This window comes from Microcebus murinus, chromosome 6 (genome assembly GCF_040939455.1).
Source record: "Microcebus murinus isolate Inina chromosome 6, M.murinus_Inina_mat1.0, whole genome shotgun sequence".
NCBI lineage: Eukaryota > Metazoa > Chordata > Mammalia > Primates > Cheirogaleidae > Microcebus > Microcebus murinus.
Window position 1 is genome coordinate 25,368,277 of NC_134109.1, and position 12,818 is coordinate 25,381,094.

General features: G+C 46.4%; 1 protein-coding gene across 3 annotated transcripts in view; it reads right to left on the reverse strand.

The window, feature by feature from the left end:
- Nucleotides 1–12,818, reverse strand: part of LRRC74A (leucine rich repeat containing 74A) — a 30,179-nt gene that overhangs the window by 11,305 nt on the left and 6,056 nt on the right. For all 3 annotated transcript variants that reach the window (XM_012742711.2, XM_020285685.2, XM_012742704.2), the window contains exons 4-9: nt 10,588–10,695; nt 8,241–8,337; nt 6,360–6,409; nt 5,929–6,010; nt 3,193–3,278; nt 2,540–2,734 (exon numbers count right to left, since the gene is read on the reverse strand). In XM_012742711.2, the coding sequence (XP_012598165.1) occupies nt 2,540–2,734; nt 3,193–3,278; nt 5,929–6,010; nt 6,360–6,409; nt 8,241–8,337; nt 10,588–10,695 (618 nt within the window). The remainder of the gene's footprint in view (nt 1–2,539; nt 2,735–3,192; nt 3,279–5,928; nt 6,011–6,359; nt 6,410–8,240; nt 8,338–10,587; nt 10,696–12,818) is intronic.

The following is a 12,818-nucleotide window of genomic DNA, read 5'->3' on the forward strand; positions in this document are numbered from 1 at the left end:
TACAGTAATCTGGGAGGCTAAGGCAGGAGGATCGCTTGATGTCAAGGGTTTGAGACCAGCCTGAGCAAGAGCGAGACCCCCATCTCTACTAAAAATAGAAAGAAATTAGCCAGGCAACTAAAAATAGAAAATATTAGCCAGGCATGATGGTGCATGCCTGTAGTCCCAGCTACTCGGGAGGCTAAGGCAGGAAGATCGCTTAAGCCCAGGAGTTTGAGGTTGCAGTGAGCAATGATGATGCCACTGCACTCCAGCCCAGGCAACAGAGTGAGAGCCTGTCTTAAAAAAAAAAAAAAGAGTGCCTGGCACATAGCAAGTAGTCAATGAGCATTATTATCATTATTGAAGGCTTTCAGCTGGGTGGCTTCACTGAGCACCTACTATATACCAGCTGTTTCCCAGGCTCTGATGTACTCCAGGGGGAAATATAGACCCAGGCCCTGCTCTCATGGAGATCAGCATCTAGAATCCTTTGCCGGATTCACTTCCCATGGAATTCCTTATTTTCCCAAGATTAGAGGCCAGGCTTCTGGGGCTGGATGTGAAGAACAATAGATAATTCCTGTGGCAAAGTTAATGTGGTCTCCACCTGTGGCCAAACTAAGAGTTTTGTCTTAAACTTTTTCACTTCTAAAACATTTTTAAAAATTCAAATATATTAGTTACACATGGTCATTATGGAAAAATTAGAAGAGAGGTAAAAAATGCTTTAAGTTTCCTTTAAGTACCAACCAGACACAACCCCTGTTGCCATTTTGCTAAGGCAACTTTTTTTTTTTTTTTTTTGAGACAAGGTCTCACTCTGTCACCTAGGCTACAGTGCAGTGACATGATCCTAGCTCCCAGCAACCTCAAACTCCTGAGCTTAAGCAAACCTCCTGCCTCAGCCTCCCAAGTAGCTGGGACTACAGACATGCACCACCACATCTGGCTAATTTTTTTTTTATTTTTGATAGAGAAGGGGTCTCACTCTTGCTCAGGCTGGTCTCGTACTCAAGCAATTCTCCTGCCTCTGCCTCCCAAAGTGCTAGGATCACAGGAGTGAGCCACTCAACCAGCTGGCAACTTCTTAGTTTTTTAAAAACATTCAGAGATTCTTAGAATGTCTTTGGCCTCATTAGTCACCGAGGCTGAATCGTCCTCAGCCTGGGGCGGTCTCTCTTCCCTGGGTTACGCCTCGTCCCACTCCATCCCAGCTGGGACTTCCAACTCTCCTGGGCACTAGGTGGCCAGTCTGGTCTGGTCTGTGGTCACCATACTCCTTCTGCCAGCCCAGCTCTGGTGTCCTCTTGTCCCTTCTTGGCTCCCCTCAGGTGGCAGGCTCATCCTCACTATTTCCTCCCTCCCATTCTCTCCCATCAGGACTCCTGCATCTGTCGTCCCCACAACCACCCTCACATCTTGAGGGGCTTGCAGTTGCCACGGAAAGCCAGACAGAGCTGGCTTCCCTCTGCCTCTTGCTACTTGTGTGGCCTGAGCCAGCCATAAAGCCTCAGTTTTCTCATCTGACAAGTGGAGCCAACGGAGCCCACTTTGTCAGTCGGGCTGTGAGTAATGAGCATCTGTCAAGGGACCTGGCTCGTGGCTCCTGCCCCAGGAAGGGGAAGGATGAATAGAAGTCCTCATCTTTCGTCTGTTTCCCAACTGCTCAGTGGCGTCTGCATTATAAGTTAGCATCTACAGGCTGATTCATTTAAAAAGAAATACGTATCCATTCATTCATTGCATAAGTACTCACTAGGCATCGGCCATGCACCCAGCACTGCGCTAGGCGTGAGAGGTGTCACAATGGGCAAAGCCAAATAGTCTTTGTTCTCGTGGGGTTCTCATACTGGTGGAGGTGACAGGCCATCAGAGAGCCACTCAAGGGACAGTGTGATCAGAAAGGGCAGCAAGTTCTGCGGGAAGGAGTGCGCAGGGTTCGGGGAGCAGCTACCCTAGATGGAGGACCCGGCAGGGCTCTCTGAGGAGCTGCTGCTCGAAGCAGGTGCAGGGGAGCGTAGATGAGGGAGCGCGGCAGGCCAGGTGCTGGAAGGAGGAAAGGAGCGGAGGGAAGCCCGAGCGGCCTTGGGTGGAGGGCAGGGGAGAGCACGGGCAGACGGAGGCTGGAGGGCTGGAGAACTGGGCTTGAGCACCAGGAAGCCACTGGGGCTGACCAGAAAGAGAGGAGACTGGGGGGAGTGGGGAGGGGAATGGAAGTCAGATTTACATCCAAAAAGCACATTCTGGTTGCGATGTGGACAGGAGCCTAAAGGAGTCCCAGATGGGAGGAAGGAAGACCAGTTGGAGACGCGTGCAGTGCACCAGGGAGAGCCCAGGGCGACACTGGGTTTATAGCAGAGAGAAGAATATATGCATATATGACATAAAGAGAGCTGTCCCCAGCAATTCTCTCCAGGAATATGCAGCCCATTACCCTGCGGCCCCCACCCCACCCCACACACTCTCACACACACACACACACACGCACGCACACATGCGGACACATGCATAGACACTTATGCACAGAACAGCCCCTTCCAGCGCAGGCAAAGACTACCTTCAGGACTTTGAGGTTTTCGTTGTACTCCAGTCCTCTGCTGAGTTTGGAGGCTCCCTCGTTGCTGATGTCGTTGCCGCTGATGTCTAGGTAGGCCAGGGAGCCGTTGAGTCTGAGGACCTCCCCTAGGGCCAGGGCCCCCTCGTTCCCAAAGCCATTCATGGAGAGATCCAGCTTCTTCAGGGTCACGTTAGACTCCAGGAGAGGGGAGAACAGCACCCAGCATCAAGGCCGCCTGGGACTCATTCAGCCCAATGGGCCCTGATTCCTGTCCCCTGCTGGCACCCAGCCTGGGCACTCGGTGGTCCCGGGATCATCCAAAGCCCTCCCATCTGGGCTGAGAGCCTCAAAAAAATTCTCTCGAGACTCACTCCCTTTGGGTTCTGGTCATTCCCTATCCCCAATTAAACTGCCCTCTTGAAGTCTCCCCAAAGATCCCATCCTAGGCCTCAGCAGGTAGGATCTACACTAAGGAATAACATGCATCCAGGAATTGTGGGAGGGAGACCAACACATGGAAAGGATTTGGTGAGAGCTCAGTACGCCCTCGTCAGAGGTGCCCCCGAGGAAGAGGTTCATGAAGGCAGGACAGGATGGGAGGCCCTGGCAGTCCTCACCCGGGCTCAGCCCACCACTCCCCGAGAGCACCTTACCCGGAGACCGTTGCACAGGGCCACAGCTCCCCGCACGTGGAAGTGATTCCAGCTCAGATCCAGCGACATGAGCCCTACATTGATGCCTGGGAGAGGGAGGCAGTTGGCTTGGAATCCCCCACATCCCAGAAAACCTATTCTCAGAGTTAACAGACCTCCGTGACACTGGGGATAAAGATCCTCCATGGTCATGCAAAGAAAAACCCTTACATAATCTTATTTTTCAGTTATTAATTTAAGCACAAAATTGTAAGACGATTCCCAATGCTGGCAAAGAGGTATCGAAATAATCCTACTCATATATTGCAGTTGCCAAGTCAATTGGTATAATCTATTCAACAATATTATCTGATCACAGGTATTTTCCAATTAAAAAGTGTCTACCCTACCACACACTTCTGGAACTCTACCTAAGGAAACAGCACTGAATGCGGGAAGAGGTAGGTGCCTGCAGGTGTTTCCGTCTGGTGGAATATTGTGCATTAAAATAGATGGAGTTAGCTGGAAAACATTTTCAGGGCCTGTGTTTACATAGGAAGGCTGGGATAGACATGGTGTGTCGAGTCACTTGCTTTTTCATGGAGTGCCACGGGAGCAGTGGTGACTCCAGAATTTCTCTCCAGGAGAGCCTTAATGACACAATCAGCTGGAAGTAAAGAGGCATCACCTTTGTTGAGAAGCTGGGTTTGCAGAAAAATCACATTTGTTTTGACTTAAAGATGCTTTTCCTTACAAGCTCCATAATGTTGGGAAAACAACCTACTTAAACACATTATTATTGTTATTTTATTTGGGGAGGGCATTTATGCCGAAGATGCCATCAGATGGAGAGGCTGAAGTCCTCCTGAACCATCACTGAATGGCAGAAATCGCCTTCTGGGCCCAAGAAAAATGTCTTATTTTATCATATTTCTTATGGATGATGCACTGTGTACCTATCATGCTTCTCTGGGTCGACCACCAGATTGCATTTTTGGTAAAGCACACAACATCTTATAGAATTTTGGGAATATACTTTCTCCTGCCTTCATTCTCCTTTTCCGTTCTCCCTCCCTTTCTTCTTACTCTCTCATTTCTTCTCTGCCAATTTCCTCATTTGAGTTATACTTTGCAAACCTACATCTCTCTCTCCTTTTTTGAGACAGAATCTCACTCTGTTGCCTGGGCTAGAGTGCCGTGGCATCAACCTAGCTCACAGCAACCCCAAACTCCTGGGCTCAAGCGATCCTCCTGCCTCAGCCTCAGTCCCCTAGCTGGGACTACTGGCATGTACCACCATGCCCAGCTAAGTTTGCCCATGTATTTTTAGTTGTCCAGCTACTTTATTTCTAATTTTAGTGGAGACAGGGTCTCTCGCTCTTGCTCAGGCTGGTCTGGAACTCCTGACCTTGAGTGATTCCTCCTGCCTAGGCTTCCCACCACGCCTGGCCAAACACACATCTCTTAAACAGCCACACAATTTGGATTTAATTCTGATCTCACCACTTACTAGCTGTGTGATCTCAGGCAGGTTACTTATACTTCTTTTATTCATTTCCTTATCTGTAAAATGAAGATATCTGCCCAGGGATGAGCATTTAGGTTGCTCCTATTTTTATCTTTTATAACGACACTCTAATAACCTCCCCACACCCCTCTCTGTGTATGTGTGAGAGCTCCTTTTATGGGAGGGAATTGCTGCATCATAGAATATACACATTTTCAAATTTACTAGGTACTGTCAAGTTGTTCTCCAAAGTGCTTCTGCCTAACAGCTTATGAATATTTTTATTTCTCTCTACTGTCCCCCTTGATATTCTCTGACTTTAAACTTTTACAGTTTGGGTAGCTGACAAGGGGAATCATTTTGTTGTTTTATTTTTCATTATTTCTCTATTTAATAAAGAGATTGGGCCGGGCGCGGTGGCTCACGCCTGTAATCCTAGCACTATGGGAGACTGAGGCGGGCAGATTGCTCAAGGTCAGGAGTTCGAAACCAGCCTGAGCAAGAGCGAGACCCCCGTCTCTACTAAAAATAGAAAGAAGTTAATTGACCAACTAAAAATATATATACAAAAAAATTAGCCAGGCATGGTGGCACATGCCTGTAGTCCCATCTACTTGGGAGGCTGAGGCAGTAGGATGTCTTGAGCCCAGGAGTTTGAGGTTGCTGTGAGCTAGGCTGATGCCACAGCACTCACTCTAGCCTGGGCAACAAAGTGAGACTCTGTCTCAAAAAAAAAAAAAAAAAAAAGAAGAAGAAGAGATTGGGCAATTGGCTTTCTTCTTTTGCTATCCACATGCCTCGACCATGCCTTATTCTATTGGGGTCTTTATCACTGTCTAACTGAACTGTAGGATCTTTTAGCAATATTCTGGATGCTGTTTTTTCTACAAATGCTGCAAATATCTATCTATTCCCTGTCTGTTGCTTGTCTTTTAAGGTTGTTCATGGTTTGTGTCTTATATCATGCGCATGTTTCAAATGTATTGTCAAATATGGGGATTGTTTTTGTTACCGTTTGTGCTTACTGTGCTGTAGTTAGTCATCCTCAACCTCCCTGAGCTTATTTCTCTACATGTTCTAATCATTGTAAAGTTTTACTTCCCACATCCAGGTGTTTGCTTCATTTTGAATGTATTTTGGGCATGGTTTACATCATTTTTATAATGGGATCATGTGAAAGTGATTTTAAAAAGGGAGCTTCAGCCCTGACAGGTGACCCTCCCCCAGCCCCTGCCCTCCGTGAGACCTACCCAGCATCTGCCCCAGCTGTTCTCCTCCTGCATCAGAGAATTGGTTGTGGCTGAGATCCAGCCTCTTAATTCGGTAATTGGTCTAGAGAAACAGCAGAAAGAGAGGTTATTTTTATCTTCTGGTTGCAGATATCTCACTTATCTCAGGGTAGTATGATATGGGGCTCCCATGTACCAAAAGTTAGGTGGAGACAATTTCTTAGTCATTTTTGTTTAACTACTGATGGCCGCTGGGAGAACTTAGTGTCATCCACATACTTACTGCAGCCCTACCACTTACTGCAGCTTTTGCTGGGGTTGGCTAAACACTCCCCAGCTCCCTAAACCACGCAAGTGGCCTCACTTCACTGTGCCTGTAGCAGCCCCTGGGCTGCCCAGATCTCCCAGGGACACATCCCCATGAGACTCGGGCTGCACCCCCAGCATCTTACCGACAGGGCTTGGCTGAGCAACTCTGCGGCTTCTTCCTTGAGGTGGTTTCCTGTAGTGAGGGTGGTGGGTCAGACCATGGCTCTCCTCACCCTCCCACATCTAGCCCTGCCAGTTCTCTCCCCTTCGGAACAACCAGACATAGAAAAGGTAGCAAGTACTTAAAGCAAATATGCGGACACAAGACAACAGAAGAAAACAAGGCGACTATTTACCCTCTCCTTTAATGTTCCCTTCTCTCTCTGCCATGCAGTTTCAGGAGTTGGTACATCATACCCTGTGCATGCCATGTCAGCACCAGCCCCTACACTAGTTCCTAAAGTCTGGAAGCCTATAAAAAATGTTAATCCAAGTCTAAGCAGCAGGGCTGGGACTAGGGTGGAGGGAGACAGCTGCTGTGGGTGCAAAATTTAAGGGATGCCAAAAAAACTCATTAATCAAGACAGAGTGAGACTCTGTCTAAAAAAAAAATTATATTAAGAATATTCAAACTCTATTTCTGCATTTTTCCCTAAATACTTCAAACATCATCCTGTATTTTTCAGTGATATATTCAAGTGTGGATTTCTTTTTATTTACCTTACTTAGGATGTACTAGGATTCTTGTATCTGAGAATTCATCAATTCAGGGAATATGTCTGCTATTATTTGTTCAAATATCACTGTTCATTCATTTTCTTCTCCTTTTGGAACTTCTATTAGCTATAACGTTGAGTCTACTCATTCTTTCATATTCTTTTATCTTTTATATTGCTATATCTTTATCTTTCTATGCTGCAAAGATAGATAAAATATACTTTCCATTAATTCTATTTACCTATCTCTAATGTGCTGTTGAATTTATCCAATGAGCCCTTAATTTCAGTGACCATATATTTTCCATTTTTAGAAATTCTTGGGGGGAGGAGAGACCTTTTTTAAAAAATAGTGATTTGTTCTTTTATGGTTTTGTTTATTTTTATGGTCTTAATCATATTGAACGTACTTTATAGTTGGATGCAAGATACTTCAGTTTGCTTGCAGTTCTGGTTAATTAATAGTGACCCTATTCACTTTGGGTGACAAATTATACGGTTATTCTATTTATCATCGGATGATTCTATAGTCTGAAATTCTTGAGGATCCAGAATTATCACTTGTTGAGTGTGACAGTTCTCATGGTGTTTTGCTTCCTTGTTTGTTTCACCATTTTGGACCCTGCCTCCACCCTGAGTGGGGCTTCGTCTGAGGGTCTCCCAAGCAGCCTGGGTCGAGGGGTTGCTCTCCAAAGCGGTCCCATTCTGATCAGCACAGGACTGCTTTGTATGTTAATTTATTGGCTTAGGGGTTCCAGGACACTGTAGACAGTATAAATTCAAACCACAACTTTGAGTGAGGGCATGTCTGTGGGTACTAGAATTCTCCAGTGACTTTTTTTCCCCTGTCAGAGACAAATAAGACCTACCCTAGGGGATCAGGTAGTAATATGTGCTGTTAAGAAAATCCAAGTGGGGAAATGGGACAGAGTGATGGGGTAGGAGAGCTGCTGTTTTGTTGGGGTGGCAGGGAAGTCCCCCCAAGGAGACAGGATTTGAGCACAGCATGAATGAAGTGAGAGGGGAAGCCCTATGAGCCACCAGAATATCTGAGGGCAGAGACTTTTAAGTATAGGGAAGAGTGTCACAAAGTGGTTCAGAAGTGGCTCGTTGTGGAAAGCAGGAAGCCAGTGTGGCCATGGAGGGGGAGAAGGATGACCGGGAGGGTTTAGCGAGGGGTAGATGCAGTATTCTGGTCTCAGGCCAGAAGGACCTGGTCTGGTCCAGCTAGACCCTGCGTGCTCTGTCCTTCCCTTGTTCTCACCCCTTGCTTCCCAGTGTCCTTGCTGTCCCCACCCATGGGCTCACCTGAAAGCTCAAGGTTCCAGATGGAAGAGGAGTCTCTCTGCAGGAAGTCTGAGATGATTCTGGCCCCTTCCAAACCAAGGCGATTGTTGGAAATATTCTAAAAAGCAAGAAAACACTTTTGCAAGTAAGAAGCCCATCTGGGGGCCCTCACTAACAAACGATGTTGGGGTGTGGTTGACTTGAGGCCTGTTGGGAAAATATGATTGAGGAATTAATGAGATATGGGTCATAAGACCGTTATTTTATTGTATAACCCAATATTATTATGTTAAAGACAGAAACAGGAGTTTGTAGGGTTTTGCCCTGAAGGAATGCATGGACTCAATGGTTCACTTATTAGAGGCTGTTATCATGGAAGAGCTCTCAAATCTCTGGTAGGGATGTTTACCAGGAAGGCTTCCCAGTATCTCAAAATCTGTGAGCTTCCCTGTGTCTTGAAAGACAAGGCAAGGCAAATATGGACCACAGGATGGGAGCCAGAGACAATGAGCGCAGTTTGCCCCAGAGAAGCACCCCGGTGGTTATAAACAACCTGTTTTATTAGAGATGGGCTTCCTGCTCTCTCCTGTCTGTCTACCTTTAAGTTCACCATAACTAATCAAATATATGAATCACTATGCCTCTTTTGTTTTACCTTTGTTAATTGACAACTACTTCTTAGAACTTAGAAACCAGCCCCTGAAAGACTTTGTACCTGTTCGTTCACATAGATAGCGTAGAAGCCCCTTGAGAGGCCTTTTGACCCTAACCCACTACCTATATCCCCTAGCAACTGCATTCCCTGATATGCAAATATGTTACCCTGACAACTGATAATTGATGTCTGTGATTATAAAAACCTATATAAATCTAACCATTTTGCTGGCGATTGTGGAGATCTGCCAGTCCCCTAGGAACTTCCTGCTGTGTTTTATCTGATTATATATATATATATATATATATATATATATATACACACACACACACATATATAAAACTATAAACTATATCTTAGTCTCTGTGTATTCTTTTATTTCTCTCTGTTGCCTATCAACTTCCTTCTCCTCTGTGGCGACCCCCATCTTAGGGACCTGGCTCCGTGAGGAGAAGTAGCTGATCTCCTCGAAGTGCCTGCCTCAAATAATACTCTTCCCCGTGGAGGCCTGTGCTGAGGAAGCAGGGCTGGGTGGGGACAGGGGCTGTGGCAAAAGGGTCAGAAGATTCAGGTCTGCAACGGACCAAAAAAAGGGAAGTAGGTTCCAGACCTGGCTTTTCTAATGCCTCGGGCTGGTCTCAGTTTTCTGAAGTTACTTCTCCAATCCAGCCCTGGTGCTCCAGACAAGCACATTATTTTGTTTGTTTTGAAACTTAAGACAATGTCATTTGGAGAGTCTGGCAGTGAAAAAATTGAAAAATGAGTTTAGACAAAATAATCATTGTAAATTTGTAAATTCCACTCATTGATTCAGGAAGTATGAATCGTCCAGTTAGGCTAGTGGGAGAGACTTTATATAAACCAGCCATTATTGTTTTAAGTGGTTTTGCCCCCTTTTCTTTCAATTTCTTTCTTTCTTTTCTTTTTTTTTTTTTTTTAAGACAGAGTCTCACTCTGTTGCCCAGGCTAGAGAGCCGTGGCGTCAGCCTAGTTCACAGCAACCTCAAACTCCTGGGCTCAAGCAATCCTTCTGCCTCAGTCTCCCAAGTAGCTGGGACTACAGGCATGCGCCACCATGCCCGGCTAATTTTTTCTATATATTTAGTTGGCCAATTAATTTTTTTGTATTTATAGTAGGGACAGGGTCTCACTCTTGCTCAGGCTGGTTTTGAACTCCTGACCTTGAACCATCCTCCCACCTCAGCCTCCCACAGTGCTAGGATTACAGGCGTGAGCCACCATGCCCAGCCTTCAATTTCTTTTTAAGGCGTTAAAATACACCTAACACAATTTACCATCTTAGCCATTTTTAAATGTACAGTTCAACGGTATTAAGTATATTCACATTGTACAGCCATCACCTCCAGCCATCTCCAGGCACATTGCATTTTTTGAAATTATTTCATATCTTCATTTTCTTTAAGAAAGGTCACTTTAAAGCAACTATTGGGAGGTAAACACATCGATTGAAGGGCTGATAAGATCCAGACAGAAATGGTTTCTTAGGGTTTCCCACAGACACAGGGAACACTGTCCCTCCCTCCCCCGCCCCGGCCAGCTTCTCATGTGTGGCCCTCTCGGAGAAGTCACGTCTAGAGGGCAGGTGTCCGCAGACTGGTGGCAGACAGTGCGGAGGCGGGCCGGGCCTGGGCAGGGCCTCTGGCTTGTTGGGGGTGGGAGTGCGGAGTGGTGGGAGCCAGTGGGGCGCAGTACCAGCTCCTGGAGGTAGTAGTTCTCTTGCAGCATCTCCAACAGGCTCAAGACGCCCTCTTCCGTGATGGAGTTGTCTTCCAGCTCCAGCTTGGTAACAGCCGTGTTGGACTTCAGCCGTCACAAGAGGAGAGGGAGAAAGACATGGAAGTGTCAGTGACAGAATCGGTTCCCTGCCTGCCCCGGTCGTGCCATGTGGGCGGGCACAGAGACTCTGGCTGGGATTTCTGAAGGGGAGGAGAGGGCCGGGAGGCGGCAAGCCACTTCACCGAGTTCTGCCAGGACAATGCGCCTATTCTGTGAGAATTAAACGGCCCTTGAAACAACTAAAGACCTGAAAAGTAAGAGTCACAGATTTTAACTATTTAGCCTCAAGGAGAGAGGACTGTGACCTGCTCCAAGATTAAGGAAAACTTGATACATTCAGTAAGGGTGTTTAACCTAAAGATTCTTGCACGAAGGCCCTCTAAAACTGCGGTCCCCAACCCTCGGGCCGCGGACTGGTACTGGTCCGAGGCCTGTTAGGGACCTAGCTGCAGAGGTCCACAGCACCCCCTCACCCCGCCCTCCCCACCTCCTCTCCATCCTTCCCCCTCCATGGGAAAATTATCTTCCATGAAACCGGTCCCTGGTTTAGGCTTAAGACTTATCTGGTACTCTTATTTATTTATTATATTTTGAGATGAGGTCTCTCTAGCTTGCTCAGGCTGGTCTTAAATTCCTGGGCTCCAGTAATCTTTCTGCCTCAGCCTCCTGAGTAGCTGGGACTACAGGTGTGCACCACTGCACTTAGCTCTGGTACTTTCTTTTAATAGTAGGCAGCTTCAAGGCTGTTTGGAAGGAGCTGGATGTAAGTCTTTAATAAATATCCACATCCCAGCTAGTCTGCATTCCCCTTGGGAATACGAGCAGAGACAGGAAATGACTTGCATTGCAGCATGAAGGACTGGGGTTAGCTCTAACCAGAAATTTTATCTTTCCTTCCTCACTTTGTTCCCAGTACTAACAGGTACAGAGAACAGACATGTTTTTGGATTTGAGCATTTTTAAAGCTCACTAAGCAGCAAGAGAAGTAGCGAGTAGTAAGGAGATTTGTGCCTGCTTTTCTCTCCAAGAAAAAGGAAAATGTGATAGTTTAACTGCAATGCAGGGTGGTTCATCCAGGGGACTTCATGGAATGTCTTCTGGTCTTAGCTCTCTGGGGTGGGTGAGATTCAAAGGCAAGGGAGCTGGCTCAGGTAACTCCCCAGTCGAGGTGCCATTTGGCAGTGTCCAGAAACACAGGCAGAATTCCCACTTCCCCAGAGTCATACTGGGGACTGACACATTGCAGGGTGCAGCAGGACGCCTGGTCACCAAATCCATCCAGGTTCATTTCACACGGGCCAGTGTCTACTTGTCGCTCTCTGTGCTGATGGCCAGGGAAACAAGGTTGAGCAGAGAACATCCCTACCCTTAAGGGACACCCCCACTCCCCTCCCCTAACCCCCCTCCCCAAGTGCAGGGGCATGATGCTAGGCAGCGAGGGACACACACAAGGACAAAATACGACCCCTACTACCAGGGACTTTTTAAAATCTAAGCCAGGGGAACATAAACATGTGAAAAGTTAAAGAGTACAAAAAGCAAATAAAAGTTCAGTCCTCCAGAATGCCACAATGATTAATTGTCAAATGAATGAATGGTACAGAGAATCAGGGAAGAAAAAACTCCCTCCAAACAGAAACTGCTGTTACTATGAAACAAGTGGCCCAAGTCCCGAGAAGATGTCATTATCATCCATTTTTCCCCATGAAGCTCATGAGGTAATGGTGCATTCCTAACACTCCATCAATCAGCCTTCAACCCTCGACATGTTTCAAGATGGCTTTGTTCTTTCTATGCTCTTTCCTACACCCTCCCATAGAACAGTACAATTTCACATTTCATATAACGGCTTCATGGCCATATATGCTAAATGCAAATGCTATTATATTGTTAAAGAAGAATGAATGTGGAGGAGGCTTGGAGAAAAATAAGACCATGTATATATTCCACAAATACACCGTTCCATGCCAACTGGGGCTAGGCACTCAAAATGAATAGCGCACAATCTTATTCCTCTTACTGTATGGGGGAAATTGCATTGGAATGTACTATAATAAAAGTTGTATTAATGTGTGCTCTCTCTCTGCTCTGTTGTCTGGGCTAGAGTGCCGTGGCATTAGCCCAGTTCACAGCAACCTCAAACTCCT